Source organism: Carassius auratus, chromosome 46, assembly GCF_003368295.1.
Source record: "Carassius auratus strain Wakin chromosome 46, ASM336829v1, whole genome shotgun sequence".
Taxonomy (NCBI): Eukaryota; Metazoa; Chordata; class Actinopteri; order Cypriniformes; family Cyprinidae; genus Carassius; species Carassius auratus.
The window spans coordinates 4085624-4105830 of record NC_039288.1 but is presented as its reverse complement, the minus strand read 5'-3'; the positions used below and the strand labels follow the sequence as shown (position 1 = coordinate 4105830).

The window sequence follows — 20207 nt, the reverse complement described above, 5'->3', positions numbered from 1 at the left end:
CAGCCCTGCTCAACATACATGGTCAACATGGTGTAATGAAGCTGTTAGATGAATGTCAGTGTGGCTTTTTATGGAATAGTGCTGGTTAAATACCTTGACATCCTTCCTTGCCAGATGCCAAACAATTAGATCCATCTTTCAGTCATCAAGACCATATGTGCAGCATTGGTCTCTATCTGAACTGCCTGATTTACTTCAGGAATTTTGAGGTTTTGTTTTTGAAAGTGTTTACAGATTGAATTTGCTCTTCCATTAAGTAAAACTGATCCATTGGAAAGACCACACCACCTGAATGAAGCCTGAAAGTGACGCAGATGAGCGGGATCAATTTCTTTGTTGCCAATTTTTGCTGAAGTCATTGATTTGGCTCAGACCTGATTTTGGCTCTCTGATTCTTCAAATGATTGCAAATCAGCTGCATTGTCTTTTCCGGACCACCTATTTCCATGTCCCAGTGAGATGCATATTGCCCACCTGCCAGCATTCCTGTTTTTACTGCACATCATCCAGCACAACTAGACTGTCTGTAATAACTTTCAGAAGTTCACTTTCACCCTCCCACCCTGTTTGCCCTTTGGATTGTGAGAGTAAGGCGGAAAAAGACACATTTTCACATTAGTAATGATTATGGAAAGTGTTTGCAGCTGTTTTGAGAGTAAGCATGATAAACATCCGTCAAGGACCACCTCTGCAGTCTTGTGCGTGTGGTTCTGGATTTTAAGTATGCCATTTTTGATCTATTATTTACAGGCTTCATCCATGCTGGTTGTCTATTAGTAGGATGCACGGTTTAGTCTTTGCTTAAAGGGATAGTTCACCCAAAAATTAAAATTCTCTTTGCCAAAGCTCTTTGACTCTAACATACACAGCAAGAGTACTACCACAGCAAGAGTACTACCATAGTACTGTCCAGAAACATAGTAAGGACATCAGTAAAATAGTTCATGTGACATCAGTAGTTCAACTGTAATTTTACGAAGCTACAAGAATACTTTTTGTGTGCACAGAAATAAAAAATAACGACTTTGTTCAACAATTCTTCTCCTCCTCATCCAAATCTTATCCGATCCATACAAGGACGAGCGAGCGCGGGTTTGACTAGATGTATTTGGAGGTTATTGCTCAGGTCTCGTTCTGCGCAAATTCAAATATTTCCATACTCGCAATGTATCTGAATGTTAAACTATAATATATATATATATATATATATATATATATATATATATATATATATATATATATATATATATATATATAATGTAAACCATATGGAAAAGATCATCCTCTTCACATTAGCAAAAACTTGCATAACAGCAGAGTTGACCGGTATACTACGGTCTATTTAAACTGACCAGTGTAACCTTTTATATGTTTGGTTGACTGTACTTTATCTTAATAATGAACAGACTGCGAAGTTTGAAATTAGAATGCACTTTAGATGTTCTGTGTCATTTATAGCAAACACAAATGTTGCTAGTGTGTTTGCAGCACTACTGTTATTTTTTTATATATATATTAAATTTTGTATATTTTTCAGTTTAATTGATTTTTATTTCTTAAATTGTATTTATTTAAATGCATATATAAGTTTACATTTATGTTCCAACAAACTTGAGAAATTCTACTTGATAAATGCTCTAAAACTTTTATGTAAATTATTGACTGAATTATTGATATATATATATATATATATATATATATATATATATATATATATATATATATATATATATATATATATATTATTATATATATTACCTGTTTTAAATATTTAATACTTGGTCAGTTTATTGATTTGTTTGGTTAACTTTGGATACATTTTTTATTTTAATACCGTGCAGTGCACAAAATTAAGATTTGAGAGATGGTTCAAGTCAGTGCTCAATAAATGATGATAAGTTTAGAAATGTTGTGCATCCACTTATTATTAGTGTGACATTTTAGCATGCAAATGAAGGGGAAAACTTCAAGATATCGGCCCTAAAAATCGGCAGCACATATCGGCCATTGGCTGACCCAGACCTCTAAACATCGGCATCGGCTATAGAAAAACCCATATCGGTCGATCTCTAATATTTGCTTTAACTTTGCTAACTTTATAAAACTGAACGAAACTTTTTCAGAAACCATCAAAAATATGCCATTACAAAAAAAAAGAAGAAATATACAATGAAAATCAAAAGAATAACAGGCTCTTCAAATATGCTTCATTCTTTGTTAATGTTTTTCAAAGATTAGTTTTCGCTAATCGTGAATTCTGGATTCTGGATGCATTGCTACAGATTTCGCTTACGCTTCGCAGTTTTTTCGTTTTGTGTTTTGACACAAACTTCTCTTGGGGGCGGGCTTAACAATTATCTACTCTGATTGGATAGTGAGCTTTTGATGGACAGGTGCTCTCTGACCTGGAAGTACAGACATCACTCAGTGGCACGCATCATGGAAAGCTCTCACGGTGATTTGTATGCAATACTTTGTGCTTTGTATTACTGAATATGTAAATAATATTTGACCTTGATCATCTCAGTCTGTAAAGATGAGCTCTTAGGAGAGACACGAAGCGGCGTCATCTTCCTCCTCCGCTTGTCCTTCAAGGCAGCTTGAAGTAAGCTTGTGTTACTGATGTAACCAATAACATCGATACAAGTTTTATTCATGTTACAGTGTGCAACAGCTCGTTGCGGGTTATTATTGTCATTCACAAGGAGGAAGATGATGCCGCTCCGTGTCTCTCCTGAGAGCTCATCTTTCCAATATGCGCTCCACTGAGTGACGTCTGTACTTCCAGGTCAGAGAGCAGCTGTCCATCAATCAGAGTAAATCACTGTTGAGCCCGCCCCCACGAGAGTACAAATAAAGTAAAGACAAAGTAATAACAAGGCGGCAGAGCGAACTTATCATCCATAGTGGTTCTCACGTAGTCCTTCTCTTAAAGACTGATCACTTAACTTATAACACCGCACTATGATGTAATGCAAAATACATAGTTTTGGCCGTTACAAAGTCTCTATCCACAAACAGACGTACATTGTCTGTAGATATAAGGTATTTTGTTGCACTTTGTTGAACAAGTAATCTGAACGGCCCTCAGTAACTGAGTTTAATGCCAGTTATGCTAGAATGCATCTCATTCTTGTTTCTGTGGCGGTGCGTCGAGCTCGTCATGAGGCGTGCAGTCCGGAGCGCTGTATGATGACTAATGCATCAGTTCAATTAACTTTACTCCAAATATATCAACTTACCTGTTTTGAATATTTTATATTTAATGTCCAATATAAGTGTTAAAATGTTGGACTTTAAAATAAATCTACTATTGATTTTCACCATTGACTGATTTTGCAGAACATTTAGACTGATAACTTCTGTGCGCAGATGCGGCAAATTTATCACAGGATGCGTGATATGACAGTTGCGTCCGACTAAATGTATGAACTTGCTGCTTTAAATACAGTATTTTTATATTTTATAATATACGTTAGTTTATCAGTATGTTTGAAAGTATATTTTTCCGATTATTGGATTCCATCAGCTCTCTCTCACACACCTGCGTGGTTTAAAACACCAAATATTTAAATTATGACAAGGACAAAGAGTCTCTCTCTCGCTCCACCCATGCACGATTATATCCTGTATCATCGATCTCACAGGCTGATGATATGACGATTTGAAAAATGATCATATCGCCCAACACTAGTCCACTTGAACTTTATCTCCACAGCTGTTCTGATAATCACTTCACAAGCTTTTCACAAATCTACTGTCAAATACACACTAAAACTCAACAATCTTCACGACAAACTGCCAAAATAAAAGTCTGTTTTAACTAGTGCTGTCAAAATTAGCGCGTTAACGCATTCGATTAATTTGAAATATTTAACGCGTTAAAAAAAAATAACGCAATTAACGCGGTTGCAGTTTTTTTTTATTTCCAGTTGTGGCCTATGTGTGTTCAACGTGCAAAGAAATATGGATAAGACCAAGGAAGGACTTTTAGATGGAAAGTTTCACTCTGCCGGATTACTCTTCAGTCTGCCACAAGAAACATTACTCTTCATTTAATCTGCCACAAGAAATAGCAACATTAAAATCATGAACTCAAATGTCATTGTTTAAAAAAAACAAAAAAAACAATGACTGTAACAGTGCGTAAATCAGACCTAGCTAACGTTAATAAGCTTAAACAAAAATAACGAAATAATTGTGTAGCGGAGTATTTTTTGTACACAGTGCCGCGAACTGTCAATCACGCGTGCATCACTGTCCTCCTCGCAGCTGCAGCAACTTGCGCTCTCTCTCTTCATCAAGCTTTAAAACAAAAAGGGGACAAAAAGATCATATTGTCTTTGTGCATAGGCTATAGATTAATTAGATAAATGAATATCTAAATTTGTGCCTTGCCGTCTACGGTATTTTTTTAGAACTTAGAAAAAAGATGCTGCAGCCAATGAACAGCCAGCGGGGGCTGCAGGACGACTCAACCTCCGCAGACAGTTTTTAATGTTTATCAGACAATAAATACTCAAGATTTTGCTTTAGTATAACTCACAACGAGTTTCACACACCTTCTCCGGCCACGTTGAGTTGTTGACACTTAACAGTGGGAAAAGCGACACATGCGCTATTAACTTGTATAACTTAAGGGTGAATGGGTAATGTAGTTTCTGCTCTGGGTGGGATGAATTAGGAAGCTTGCATTGTGAAGGGCGCTCTGAAAATCGACAGTGCAGGTAAAAGATTAAAACTTCTATTAAAACAGATGTCCAAATGAGCGTACCGGTACGCTACAAGCACGTTCTGGGCGCACGGAGAGGTGGCGGTACACTCAAGAGCTATATTTGGAAGTGGCGGTACTGAGTACCGGTGCATACTGGCCCACTTAAAGCACTGGCAATGACTATACTTTGGAATTTTTTTGCAGTCCACTTAGAATTCAACATGGAAATCATTTTTGTTTTTTATTGGCATTGATTGTTTTGAAATTCAAATGGTACTTACATGCCTGTGTTTTTATTTCTGTAATAAATATGGCTTTCAAGCCAACAGTTAATTTGGAGGATATTGATGGTTTATTGCAGGTATGTTGTTTACATGAGAAAATCTGTGTTACAAGTTAAACAAAAATTCCAATAAACAATCATATTTTGAATTTAAATAGTTTCTTTGTCTTGAGTTTACATTCATTATTTACATTTTACATTTACATATCCAAAAAGTTTCAGTCTTTTAATTGCGATTAATCGCGATTAATCGCGATTAATTTTAAAAAATTGTGCGATTAATTAGTTAATTTTTTTTAATCGATTGACAGCACTAGTTTTAACTTTAACTTAAGATATTATGATAGTGAAAAAAAGCAATGCATTTTTTATCATGTACTTTGCGTACTTTGTTTTCATATTATTAGTATTCATAATAATATTATTATTTTTAAGGAATATCATACATCGTCTAACACAAAATGCAATATTTTACTAATTGTTTATAATTTTTGTTAATAGTTTATAATATTTGTTTATTAATTGTTACATTTTCACTTGATTACATTTTAAAAGATTAAATTGTTAAAGTTTTATGAATTATTTTTATTACACACATTTTTTTTATGATAAATTTGTATTTAATTATAAAACACACACACATAGACAAAGAAAAACATTTAAAAACATACAATTTTATATAAAATATATATATATATATATTAGTGCTGTCAAAATTAGCGCGTTAACGCATTCGATTAATTTGAAATATTTAACGCGTAAAAAAAAAATAACGCAATTAACGCGGTTGCAGTTTTTTTTATTTCCAGTTGTGGCCTATGTGTGTTCAACGTGCAAAGAAATATGGATAAGACCAAGGAAGGACTTTTAGACGGAAAGTTTCAGTATAAAACTCTGCCGGATTACTCTTCAGTCTGCCACAAGAAACATTACTCTTCATTCAGTCTGCCACAAGAAACAGCAACATTAAAATCATGAACTCAAATGTCATTGTTTAAAAAACAAAAAAAACAATGACTGTAACAGTGCGTAAATCAGACCTTTCTGTAACGCTAACGTTAATAAGCTTAAACGAAAATAATGAAATAATTGTGTAGCGGAGTATTTTTTGTACACAGTGCCGCGAACTGTCAATCACTCCTGTACGCATGCATCACTGTCCTCCTCAGCTGCAGCAACTTGCGCTCTCTCTCTTCATCAAGCTTTAAAACAAAAAGGGGACAAAAAGATCATATTGTCTTTGTGCATAGGCTATAGATTAATTAGATAATTGAATATCTAAATTTGTGCCTTGCCGTCTACGGTATTTTTTTAGAATTTAGAAAAAAGATGCTGCAGCCAATGAGCAGCCAGCGGGGGCTGCAGGACGACTCAACCTCCGCAGACAGTTTTTAATGTTTATCAGACAATGAATACTCAAGATTTTGCTTTAGTATAACTCACAACGAGTTTCACACACCTTATCCGGCCACGTTGAGTTGTTGACACTTAACAGTGGGAAAAGCAACACATGCGCTATTCACTTGTGTAACTTAAGGGTGAATGGGTAATGTAGTTTCTGCTCTGGGTGGGATGAATTAGGAAGCTTGCATTGTGAAGGGCGCTCTGAAAATCGGCAGTGCATGTAAAAGATTAAAACCTCTATTAAAACAGATGTCCAAATGAGCGTACCGGTACGCTACAAGCATGTTCTGGGCGCACGGAGAGGTGGCGGTACGCTCAAGAGCTATATTTGGAAGTGGTGGTACTGAGTACCGGTGCGTGCTGGCCCACTTAAAGCACTGGCAATGACTATACTTTGGAATTTTTTTGCAGTCCACTTAGAATTCAACATGGAAATCATTTTTGTTTTTTATTGGCATTGATTGTTTTGAAATTCAAATTGTACTTATATGCCTGTGTTTTTATTTCTGTAATAAATATGGTTTTTAAGCCAACAGTTAATTTGGAGGATATTGATGGCAGGTATGTTGTTTACATGAGAAAATCTGTGTTACAAGTTAAACAAAAATTCCAATAAACAATCATATTTTGAATTTAAATAGTTTCTTTGTCTTGAGTTTACATTAATTATTTACATTTTACATTTACATATCCAAAAAGTTTCAGTCTTTTAATTGCGATTAATCGCGATTAATCGCGATTAATTTTAAAAAATTGTGCGATTAATTAGTTAATTTTTTTTAATCGATTGACAGCACTAATATATATATATATATATATTTTTTTTTTTTTTTTGATGTGGCGATAAATATCGGTATTGTATGACCTGGAAAAATATTGTGATTTTTGGCCATTTTGCACAGTCTTTTGTTGAATGGAAAGGGCAGCCAGGCCATTCTGTTAAACATCTCCTATGGTTCATATGGTTCCCAATGACAGTTTGGTTTAAGGGTCATTTAAGGTTGTGGAAACTTTGTTTGAAAGTTAAGAAATGTTTTTGTTTGCATTTATCCCTCTTCCAACCCTGTGAAACAGCAAGTTGTATGTTTTTGTTTAACTGTCATCCTTTGAAGTGAATTGTGAGTCTGCCCTTTGACCATTGATCGACTTGAGTTAAAAACTTAGCTATAAAAGGTTTATTTATTTATTTATTTCTCACTTTCTCCATTTAACTTAGACTGTCTGTTAATTAGAATTACGGAACAACAGGTCTTCAGATTTATTCCCAAATAAAAGCACATCATTTCATTGTCATGTCCTCCTACGCTCCCTAACATCTGAGGTTTTGTGGAAAACAAAGAAGTTTGACGAGCATTAACTCTTAAGGATGGTGCCTACTCCAAGTTACTCTTTTCTGTTGTCTACCTTTCTTAAAAACTGTAAAGATTGGTTTACAAGTTGGGCCATCACTTGAATCTATTTGGCTAAGAACAATGTCCATGGGGCCCTCTTTGTTAGGCCACACACGTGTGGCTAGCTTATCTGTATTTAAAACTTTGCCATGCAGATTTTATAAAATATGTTAAATCTTACATTTCATTTGTAGAGAAACTTTTTTGTGCTTCATAACGCCACCATTCAGTATTGTAGCTCTTTCCTACAAAATTTTTCCATAGACTGACAGGTTAATCTACGACCATGTTGACAAAGTGGTTTAGTCACATGAATGCTCGGTAGATTTAACACTAAACAGAGCTGTCTGTTCAGTTTTTCACACCAGGATTCATCTGAACACATTTAAACCTTTGGCAGCACGTTCTTTCCTATCAGTCCAAAATACACAACAGTCAACCAAAACTGACCAGCTCAAGAGAGTTTTATTTTTATTTCAACACCCCCATTTGCAACAGTATGGACTTGGTGTGTCTGTGTGTGGTTGCTTGGTGTTTATTTGTGGTTCTTTGTTTTTCCCTGTTTCCCAGCACGAATGTTGTGATGAACTACTCAGAGATAGAGTCCAAGGTTCGAGAAGCCACCAATGATGACCCCTGGGGCCCATCGGGCCAGCTTATGGGAGAGATTGCCAAGTAAGTGCTCAGCCTGCTGGGTGGTGGAAGGACTATGTGTTCCCTTCAGTCTTCAGGCATTCACTCACTCTATTCTCAATTACCGCAAGACATTTGTGTAGGGCAATTATTGAAGTATTATCGCATTGATAGCTGATGATTTCAGTTAAGTATTGCGTCATTCTGTAGACTTGAGAGAGTCTGAAAGTTGTTTAATTACCCCTTCATGTAGTGTCTTATGTTAAATTGTGAAAAATCAGACTACATTAAAATCAGAAACTGGATGGATGGTTTGGCAGTATTTTAACTTGTCAAACCACTGTGTTAGTAATATCAACACATTTTAAATAGGAAACACAAAATAACAGATAATATCATAAAAAAAAAAAAAAAAAAAATCTTTTTAGTTTGTCAGTGGTATAATTCCTGTATTTGTACAATAAAATGTACTATTATACAACTTTTAATAAACCAAGCAGAATTGCTACTGCATATGAACTTGGCCATTTCAGAATCACTATATATCATTCAGTTGTTCCACTGGTAGAGAGAATTTTTATTAAATTATTTTTTTAACTGAATGAGAGGACTGTCTATTTCGGATAGTTGTAGCCCAATTTATCCCCTGGTTACAATATCTTAAATTTAACCAATTTGGCATGGAATAATTTCCTTATTTTAATCTCCTACTGGAAGTAGTTAGTATAAATTCTTTGTACATAATGTGACTAACCCACCTTATTGCAGATCCACATTTATGTACGAGCAGTTCCCGGAAATTATGAACATGCTTTGGACTAGAATGCTTAAAGACAACAAGAAGAACTGGAGGAGAGTTTACAAGGTACAGGTGCACTGCTCATCTTGTATCATATTTTCAAATGAAATCCAATTACTGAAATTAAATTTAGACTTCGTTTAGACCTATTTAGCCAAAGCCCAGATATTTGCCAACTCATTGACCCTGCCTATGTGTTAGCCTATTGCTAATTTTCATTCATTTCCACACACAAAGTTTTTATAAAACACCCTTGCTTCATTGAACTTATTGACGTGATGTATGTGTGCTGCATCTGTAGCATGTTGTTGGGTCAAAACGATAATTTTGACTTGTTCCCTTCAGTGTGCAAAAAAGTAAATTCACTCATTTACCCCAAATCATGCATTTAACTCTTTTGGCCGCTTGATTTGGAAATATCCAGAATAATGCCTTCTTCCATGTGTCCAGGCCTTATTACTATTAGCGTACCTCATCAGAAACGGGTCAGAGCGGGTGGTCACCAGCACCAGAGAACATATCTACGACCTGCGCTCTTTGGAAAATTATCATTTTGTAGGTGAGTTTAAATAGATGAAAACGTTAAAGGAACTTCTTTGAGAAAATCTTTATTCGAGTAGTGTGCAAATGGGGAAATATAAGCAAACAAGTATTTTGATACTGTTGCAGAGTGGGATATGATGAAATCAAATTTTAGCTCTTTGGCCTAAAAACATTATTATAAGCTAAATATACAGTGTCAAGTACACTGAACGTAGCCTCATGCTCTTGGGTTGAATTATGCTCTTGGCTTATTTGTACACAAGAAATGTTTATATTTAATTTTGGAGAAAGAAGAAATTTTGTTTGTTTAAATTTGGAGATGTTACAAATTTTTTTAAATAAAAGTGTTAAATTCTTTATGAAGGCACTTTATCTTTAAGCTACATTTGTCTGATAAGTGAATGACGAAACAGGTCTTCATAGTGTTAGAGTCTGTTTCCTTTTTGTAGCTATTTAAAGTTCTGTGCCTTATTCTAAATATGTTTCAAAGATTCTGGCTTTTCAAAAGCGATTCTGTTTAATTTTTCATCATTTTACACTTAGTTTCAGTCATCTACCACCATTCACACACAAACAGTTCCATATGATTTGATGAGCTCATTTTTATTTTGTTAGATGAAAATGGGAAGGACCAGGGCATAAACGTACGGCAGAAGGTGAAAGAAATGGTAGAGTTTGTCCAAGATGATGACCGGTTGCGTGAAGAGAGGAAGAAAGCCAAGAAGAATAAAGACAAATACATTGGAGTATCTTCTGACAGCATGGGAGGCTTCAAACAAAGTAACTGTAAGTTTAGCAAATTTGAGAGTTTTTAAATTTGAAAGTACATGATTTCTACAACCACCACCAGTGGTGCAACCATTTATTGAAAGTTTTCCAAACAGGTTTCACGGATGTTTTGCTATCTGCTGTTGGATGGAAAAACAGATTGCTTTTCCCCAAATGCTTTCAAACCTAAACAATGTGCTAAATATTATTTGAGGCATTCCATGAATATGGGAAAAAGATATGTCTGCCAAACTGGTCATGCCTACATCATTCATGACTTAACTGTCTGACAACTTCTTACACCAGTATACTTACATAATGCATGCCAAATTGAAATTTGAAAAAAAAAGAGAGAGATGAGGAGATGCTCTCAGGAGGTCTCTCCGGTGCTCTCCGGTGCTTTTTATTAGTAGTATTTCCTAAATGAATTGTGATTTTGTGATGATTGTTCCAGTGTTTTATTGGTAATCAGATAAACCAATAAATTCCCTTTGGTTACAGGTCATTTTGAGGCATTATTTTCTTCTCTTGAGTTTGACTACAAAAGTGAGCTCCTTTGTCTGTGCACTGTAGACATACCACAGGGACTTGTTCTAGGCCCTCTGAAGTTTTCTTACACTGTGAGGAAAATTCCCCCTGGATTTCTTTCTTCCCATGACTGATCTTTTGATTAGAGCTGTTCTGATTTCAGGGCTATCACTTTTTCAGCTTTGCTCACTGCATCATTTGGTGATGTTTATGATCAGGTTAGAGGAAATAATCAGATCTCTGCTTTTTGTATTACATGTTTTTTTTTTCTTAGAGCTGTCTAATCAATTCAAGATGCCACGTCCCTTGTCGTGTCATTAGTGATGTTACTTGTGTGCAAAGTCAAAAGATTGTGCTTTGTTTCTGTTTTGGTTTGTTGCTTAGATTTCTCCCATTATTAGCTGTACTACAGTTTCAAATTGCCAATTAATGATGGCATGCCAGTGATGGATTTGTTTTGGTAGAGAAAGATAAAAATACTGCAGGGTCAGAGGGGGCAGACAGCTTGATATTATATTATACTTGAACTTTGTTGAGTTTAGTCAGGTGTATTTTCCATGCTTTTCAAAGTTTGAAGTGCATTTGTGGGCAAGTCCATCAAGGGGGACTTATTTTAAATAAGTAATTTTTAAGTAAATTGCTTGTTTTATTTTTGTGATTACTTTTCTTCATGATTATTTTACTTTCTTTTATGTAAAGCACTTTGAATTACCATTGTGTCCGAAATGTGCTATATAAATAAATGTGCTTTGCTTTTCCTTGCCTGAAATTCTCTTAAATTTACTTTTATCAAATTTGAGGTAATACAAAGTCTTAAATATACTTAAATATCATAGATATCTTATTATGTGCTGAAGTTAATGCTTTGTTTTTAGTGTATTTTAAAAACAGGGAATAAATAGGTTCCAATGGCCCATTTACTCCAAGAACGATAAGTGTAAAGATATATTGCCTACACCAAGGCACCTATTCTCACACATCAACTGGAAAAAAAAATGTTCTGAAAGTGCCATTGTCATTTTAGCTGGACCTTGCTCTTTTCATGGAATTAGATTAAAAGATAGTTCTCATCATAGTCATCTTCCCTGATGTTAACAGGCCCTTCAATCTGAAGCATTAAATATCTGAAACGAATTCAGCACCTAACTGATTTTGTATCCACTTTTTCAGCGGGAGAACAGCTGGACCCCGAATCTAAAAGCAAATGGGAGGAGGACTGGGAAAAAAACAAGAGCAGCTTCCCATTCAGTGAAAAACTTGGGGAGATAAGTGACAAAATTGGAAGCACCATTGATGACACCATCAACAAATTCCGCAAGAAGGAGAGGGATGACTCACCAGACCATATCAGGTACATAACAATGAGTTTTCAGTCCATATAATTACTAAAGCCATAGAATGAAACATCCATCAGTTGTTGATTGAAAGGTGGTAGATCGGCTAAATCTGAGCCAATTGTAAGAAAGGGGCTTGGATTAAGCAAACTAAATGATTAGGTAGGTCTGGCATATTTCCCCAGAAGATCAAGTTACAACATTTGATTAAGAATTCCGAGTTGGACAGTAAGATCAATAGCTTACATTTAGAAAATAGATGGGGTGGATTTTAATTTCATGCCAACTTTAGTGCTTTGAAATCCACTTTGATGAATGAACACCTGTAGGTATATGACCTAGCACAGTTCTGCACTATATTATAAACTTTTTTTAGTATCTAGCTACTATATTTGTTTTTTATTATGTTGCCTGTTCCTGCAGTGACAATGAGGATGAGAGAGTTTCACAGAATGGTCGTCCTGCAAAGTCAGAGTTTAAGGATGATGACGAGACTGTAACAACCAAGAGCATCCAGATCACACAGACCACAGATACAATCACCTCCACCACCACTACCACCACCTCTACACGCAAACGCGGCGGAGTCCCATCCAAAACTGTTGACCTGGGCGCAGCTGCTCATTACACTGGTGACAAAAGCAGTCCAAATGCTGACCACAACAAGGTACAAAAGAGCCTGAAAAAGAAAAAGAACCTGCAAAGCCTAAACAGAAACAACTGAATGAACCTATACAGTCCTCTCTGTGAAGTTATTAGAGGTGCAAAAGGAATCCTGTGCTGCCTTCATGTGGTAGAAGTGAAATGTGACATTAATCATTCTCTTTTCAGACATCAGTGAGTCAGTTATCCAGCACGGGGCTTGCAGATCTGTTGATGGTGGAATCTGGTTCTGGTCAACCAGTGTCTTCAGGTAAGACCCCATCAGCTGCATTAATAACATATAACATTTACTTCTTGGTCATTGTTCATTTTTAAGCCCAAATTCCATCATGGAGGGACACAGACATAAACTTTTTCCTGAGTGTTGTTGTAGCTTTTAAGCCATACTTATGAAAGTTCTTCAGGGATGCAGTCAGAGACGTCTAAGTGCCCCAGCCCAGATGGGTGTGAGTTGTGTGTGAGAGAGAGAAAGAATGAATAGGAGATGGGTGCACAGATGTTGTTGTCCATCCGTATCCTGTCACCAGCCCAACAGCTGTGCTGTGTCCTCTAGCATCAGTCAGGAGGTCAAGAGCTGTTGCAATCAGGTTATGACAACCTTATTGTGTGTTTGTGGATGGACACTGTGCATCTGAATTTTAGTCATGCATCCAGATCATTTTGTCCTATTGTGCATTGCCACTATAGAAAAATAAATATATATATATATATATATATTATTTTGATTTAAATTAGATTTTTTTTTTCAGTAAGGATGCATTAATCAATCTAAAGTTACAGTAAAGATATTTATAATGTTAAAAATGTTATTGAAATAAATGCTGTTCTTTTGAACTTTATATTCATCAAAATATTAAAAAAATATTAGGCAGCGCAACTGTTTTCAACACGGCTAATGAGAAAAAAAATGTATATGCTAATATGCTGCTCAATTATGAACAGCAGTTATCATATTTATTAATGTTGAAAAGGTTTTTACTGCTTAATGTTTTGTAGAAACCATGATAAAAATGTTTTCCAGGATTCTTTGATGAATAGAAAATTCAATGAACACCATTTATTTGAAAGTAGTAGTATTTCATTTAGGTAAGTATTAAATAAATCACATGTATTAATAAAAACATGTCTGCTAAACTGTAATATTTCACCATATTGCTGTTTTTACTGAAATAGTTTTCAAATAAATGCTTGAAATCTTTAGTGAGCCTGAGAGACTTATTTTAGAAACATTTAAGGGAAGCCTCCCTTAAAAAACAAAAATATTTTGCATAATACGTTTATATATATGGGAAACAATATACTGCAATATATATATTGACCCTTTATGGCTATATATTTATACCTGTGAAAAAATGTAGAAATGAAGACAAATTTAGCATTACATGTAATATTCATAAGGTTTTATCCTTTAATGTACATATATATTGCACATACATGTTCACATATAAAAGTGAATATATATATATATATATATATATATATATACACACACACACACACACACATATATACAAACATTCACATGAGTTTTAGCAGATGTCTAGTTCCCAGCATTATTTGCTTTCTTGTTAATTTTAAAGTTAAGAGTTATTTCATTTGTTTTTGCAAAATATTAATATAGGGGGAGATCTGTTAGTGTTTAATGTTCTATTATTTTGGAATTTAAAAGGCTTTGTGGTATGTTTTGGGGGTTAGCGTGTGCTGAAGAGTAGAGCCTGTGGTTAGGTTGACGTCTGGCCTAACACCATTAAGAATATATATTACTTTATTTAAAAAGTAAGGGCTGTGCACTCTTCATCACGCTGATAGTCTCTTTGTTTCTGTTAACTAGCGATATATGAAAATATGAAACATGTAAATAATTATAAAATATAATACATTTACATCTATATATGCATGTAAATACAGTATGTGCAATATATTACTGAATATAAAATTACTTTTATATAATTAAATGTCACATATTTTCAATATATGAAAGTGGCAGTTCCTTATGTACTATACCAATATATTATAATATATTGTATTATTTGGTATTTGGTAAATACCGTCCAATCATGTAATACATTGATAATGCATAGATCAGGAAATTGATTTTCTTTGTGTAAGGGTTTACCTACTGCAAATATTTGAACTTCTATTCTAAATTTTGTTGCTTTCTAAAGACATGTTATATTAATGTTTTACAGGTGGAAGCTCAGATCTCATTGGTGACTTTGCTGACTTTTCCTCACCCGCTGCCTCTGGCGGTCTCCCATCAGCTTCTGGTAAGTGTGACCCAACTTACATGCACAAGGGCCAAAACTGTGTTTTTACCTCATCGGACAATATTTTGCAATCTGTAAATGTGTCATTGTGCATTTTTTTATGTAAAAGCTTAACCTCAAGTAAGTGTTTAGGAGATTTGTATTTATATTTAAATAAAAAGTCTGTATGTTCTGTGTGTGAATTAATGGTGCAGTTTTGTCTACTACTACACACTTCGCAAGCACGTATGAATGTACCTCTCAGGTAGCACGGCTATAATGCTTCTCCAATGAGCCGCTTCTTCTTCGGCTTTTGCTGTGGTGCTGCAGGTTACACCAGCAACATGCCGTTGACGCTGCTGACTAGTGGTTTGCACGTGTACTGCATGTCGACACAGACAACGACGCAGAAGTATAAATGAAAACTGACGCATAGCCTACAGCCTACCGATTTCACAGGGCCCTACAATTTTCAGAAGTGCTGCAGTTATTGGGGTTTTCTTCAGCAGATGTTTACCTCCAACTGATCTGAATATTATTTATTCAACAAAGGTGTGGAGAATGATTACTTTAGATGTAGCATATGCAGATTTTGTCCTAATTGATCATTTAGAAAGTTATTACAGCTTTTTGACACGTGTTTAACTTTACAGAGAGAATGGGTGTGCTTGGCTTGACTTTTCCCAGCATCCTCTTCCCTCCCTGGGCCTCGGCTCAATGGAGAGCAAATGGCACTTTGCTGGTGGGCTGGAGGATGACAATTCTGTTGGCTTGTCTAAATATGATTGGAGTAGCAACACACGACACAGTGAAATATTGATGAGTGACTGAGGGGTCCAGATGGAGCTGCTACCTGCTGAGTGTTATGAGCACAGACACACGTCAGCTCCCATCACCCATGCCCCATCTACCCTGACAGAGACTCACTCCTTAAGAGCAGTGTGTGTGTGTGTGTGTGTGTGATGATCTGGCTAGAAGCCCTCAAGAACAGCCAGTGAACAGTGAACCAATAACCTTGTCAGTAGGAGAATTAACACAAATCGATAATAAACATTTAGGTATTTAGTTCAGGTTGTTAAATGTCAAATGGTCACTTGTATGCTCACCAAGGCTGCATTCAGTATTTTTTTTCATATTATCATTTATAAGAACTGTTTTCTATATGAATATACAGAATGTCAGAAATGGCAGATAAAATCTCGCAGTTCAGATTTTTTTTCTCGCAATTGCAGATTTATATCTCGTAGTTCTGACTTTTTTTTATTGCAATTCTGGTGACTTTTCTCAAATTGATTTCACTTAATTCTGACCTTATTACTCAGAATACGATTTTATATAATGCCATTCTGATATTAAAAAAAAAGTGCATGAAAAAAAAGTCAGGATTGTGTTTTTTTATTGTTATTATTCGGTGACAGAAACATGCTTCCACAGAGAAAAGCATTTATTTAAAAAAATAATAATAATAAATAATCTTTTTTTTTGTAACATTGTTATAGTCTTGTCACTTTTAATCAATTTAATGCATCTTTGCTGAATAAAATTCTTAATTTATTTGCGGGAAAAAAAATCCTACTGACCTCAAATGTTTGAACGGTAGGAAGTATATGTGTGATTAATTCAATGGTTCTTGATCTCCTCAGGTTCGCTGTCTACTGGTAATGGTGAGTTTGGTGACTGGAACACCTTCTCCTCCACCAGTCCTCCTGCTGTCACTGCTCCGTCTGCCATCCCAGACCTGTTCAGTGACGTACCCACTCCAGCCGGTCCAGCCGCCCCAGTGCCCACATCCACCCAACCACCTTCCGCTGACCTCTTTGACTTGATGGCCCCCAACAACAGCAGCCTCAGCGCATCTCAAAGCCTGACCTTCAACATGTGCCCACAGAATGCAACCATACCTCTGTCCAGATCACAGGTAAACACCAGTTCAGTTCAGAAAAGCTTCTCAGATCCCCAGATTTGCCCACCTGTATGCATTTTGCATAGCAGGGTATACATTTTGATTTTCGATCTGCTCTTGAAGTGTTGCCATGTTCACTTATTATAAGTGATGCTTTTAAAGCATTTTTGGGCTTGTTGTTTGTACTTGACTCATAAAACGATACAGAGTTAATAAAGAAGGTAGGAGCAAGTCGCTGTATTTTGGCATGTGGCAAATTTTCAAGATATAGCCTTTTATTGTCTTGTTCTTATTTGCTTTTTTATATCAAGATCTGTTTTTTTTTTTTTTTTTTTGGTTACAACATTTTTTAAACTATGGCTCCATTTCTTTTAACTCTTCTAAAAAAAAGTATTGTCTACCTTTTTTTTAAATGCATGTAAATTGAGTTTAATAGGGTATATTCTGTTGCAATTCTAAGATATAATTTCAGATATAGTAATTCACATTTTGCTCTTTCTTTGTCAGACAATAGGGGGTCCGTTGTTTCCCCAGCAGATGGGATTACAGAAGTCAGGCGGGAACGTATCAATGCCTGCCACCTGGTCAGACCCAAGCGTGAACATCAGCCTGGATTTCCTGTCGGCAGGCCTGAACCCTCCCAAACCCTCACAGCCCACACTCAACACCATGATGCAGCAAGGTTAGAAATCCTAAACAAACGGTCACCATTGTAGTTCTTCTTTCTATCTCCATGATTCTTGCCTTGAGTTCAGGAAATGTTGTTCTTTGAGGTAATCAACAGTAATCCAGCTACTTAGAATACTGTTACAGTCATGTATTATTCATTCATATTTTAACTGTAATATATTTTTTATGTAGGTGTCCAGCCACCGTTGAACATGGTCATCCAGAATTTCGCAGGAATCACACTGAATGCCCAGCCCTCGGCGGCCGCTCCCAGACCAGGAGTACAACCCATGTTGGCAGGGGGCACCATGGGAATGCCTCCTACTATGGCGACGGGCACCATGGGATTGGGCTCTGTGGGTACCGGAGGATTGCCTGTCAATCAAGGACTCGTGGGCATGAACATGATGCCTGCTGGAATAGGCCTGCAAGGTGCCCTCGGCATGCCCAGCATGGGGATTGGCCAGGGCATGAACCCCGCCATGGTGCAACCTAAACAAGATGCCTTCGCAAACTTCGGCAACTTTGGGAAATGAAGGGTGATCCACTCCAAGAGAATTAATGGTCCAAATACACCTTCTCAAAGAAGGAGCTGCATCCAGTAAAATGGACAAAACTGACAAACCTAGCTCTTCAATCATTTGTCCTTATTCATTAACAAATACAAACACACAAGAATCTGTTTTTCTTTCATGTGGGGTTGATAATCGAAGCCTGGCTTTTTTTTGTTTTTTTTTTGTAAATGATGCGAAGCATTAACTTTTGAAGGAAAAAAAGATGACGTGTGCTGTTTGGTACATTTTTCCATTGTCTGTTTCATAACTGACCTTTTTCCACCACGGCCCTGTTCACTTTTCAAATACGACTGATTTCAAAAATTACCTCATAATTTGCATTTTTCATGCTGTGATTTAAAGGCTGCAGGGGGTTGATATGTAAATATCTTGGTGTGCAAAAATAAATTATTTTACTCGCTTCTCAGATGGTATAAGATGGAACGATGTACCACAGGTCCTTAATATTTGCTCATGTTTTGGTTTTTTGGTTTGACGTTACAGATACACAGTCACTCCCTATATTCCGTTTGCACTCCAGCACCTGTTTCTGTAGATAAATAGGGTCAACTTTTTTTTAACAGGCTATATCTGTAGATATAGTTTGAGTACTTTTGTGTAGCGAGCTGCCTGACCGTAATTTGAAGTGTGCCTGCCTGTGAAAAGGCCACGTTTAACACACGTGTGTGTGAAGGTTATTAACCGTACTTGATGAATCCAAAACTGTCTTAGAGGGGATGTTACATGAAAAGAGAAATCCATTACATTCTACAGATGTTCATCTAATGTAAAGATTTCTGGGGGCCTATTTCCCCAAATTTGTCATCTGAAGCTGCACAGATCAGTGCTTGGGCGGTAGCAGGAGTAGTGTTACACTTTTCTAGTTACTACTTGAATTGGGATTTATAACGCCTCATAACAGCAGCCATATCCATTATATCCTTGCATGTGTGTCGATTTTATAGTTTCAAGCATTGTTGCTGGTCAGTGTTAACTTTATGAAATGTCTGTCATAGGATTATATGATGGCTATGGAATTGATGAAGGCATTGTGAACCCCAAATGAAGTTTACCGGTTGTTTTTTTTATTTTACATTTGGTTTTGTCCATTTTCTCATTTGCTGCTTAACACTGGGCCCTCCATCAGGCACTGAGGCATTATCTTCAAAATGACCAAATCTTTATTTTATTACTATTTAGATTTATTCCATAGTGGTTTAGTTTCTTATTTTAATACTTAACATTATACAGAGAGATCCTGTGCATATATACATTGTCCTAGACATGGGTGAATCAAGTAAACACTTCTTAGTTTTTATGCAAATGTGAAGCGAAACATGAAATCGAGCACCTCTTTCATTATGGTTTCTTTTCAGATTTCCGTTTTTGATTTTACTGTACTGAGGAACTTTGTTTAACATTAAACGATTTCATCAAAAGCTGTCTTTGTGACTTGTATCTATACTTTCAACATTTTAATTAGTGGCTAGTAAAATTAATAGGATATTCATAAAAGTGCTTGATGGTTCACTGTCTTTAAACTTAAAATTAAGATGTACTTGCGGGAAATACATTTTAGTTTTATGAATTTGTGATATTTAAAAGGGCATCTATTGAAGCCATGTTTATCAAAAATCTTATCAAATCTAATAAAAATAATGTAGATGATGATGAGCTCTGATCTGAAAGTAGAGAAACTGTATAAGTAGACAACTTATCTTAAATATCTTGGCATCTTAAGTACCACTTGATCCACTTTTCAAGAGAAGATGTGC

The 20207-nt window shown here is 35.9% G+C and overlaps 1 protein-coding gene across 1 annotated transcript in view; it reads left to right on the top strand.

The window, feature by feature from the left end:
* The window catches only part of LOC113063888 (clathrin interactor 1-like), a 37482-nt gene extending 17609 nt beyond the window's left edge, over positions 1 to 19873 (top strand). Inside the window, exons 2-12 of the mRNA XM_026234297.1 lie at positions 8363 to 8467; positions 9194 to 9290; positions 9675 to 9783; positions 10383 to 10553; positions 12234 to 12414; positions 12821 to 13064; positions 13229 to 13310; positions 15250 to 15327; positions 16950 to 17224; positions 17717 to 17891; positions 18071 to 19873. Coding sequence (XP_026090082.1) covers positions 8363 to 8467; positions 9194 to 9290; positions 9675 to 9783; positions 10383 to 10553; positions 12234 to 12414; positions 12821 to 13064; positions 13229 to 13310; positions 15250 to 15327; positions 16950 to 17224; positions 17717 to 17891; positions 18071 to 18414 — 1861 coding nt within the window. The 3' untranslated portion in view covers positions 18415 to 19873. The remainder of the gene's footprint in view (positions 1 to 8362; positions 8468 to 9193; positions 9291 to 9674; positions 9784 to 10382; positions 10554 to 12233; positions 12415 to 12820; positions 13065 to 13228; positions 13311 to 15249; positions 15328 to 16949; positions 17225 to 17716; positions 17892 to 18070) is intronic.
* Positions 19874 to 20207: the final 334 nt, after the last annotated feature.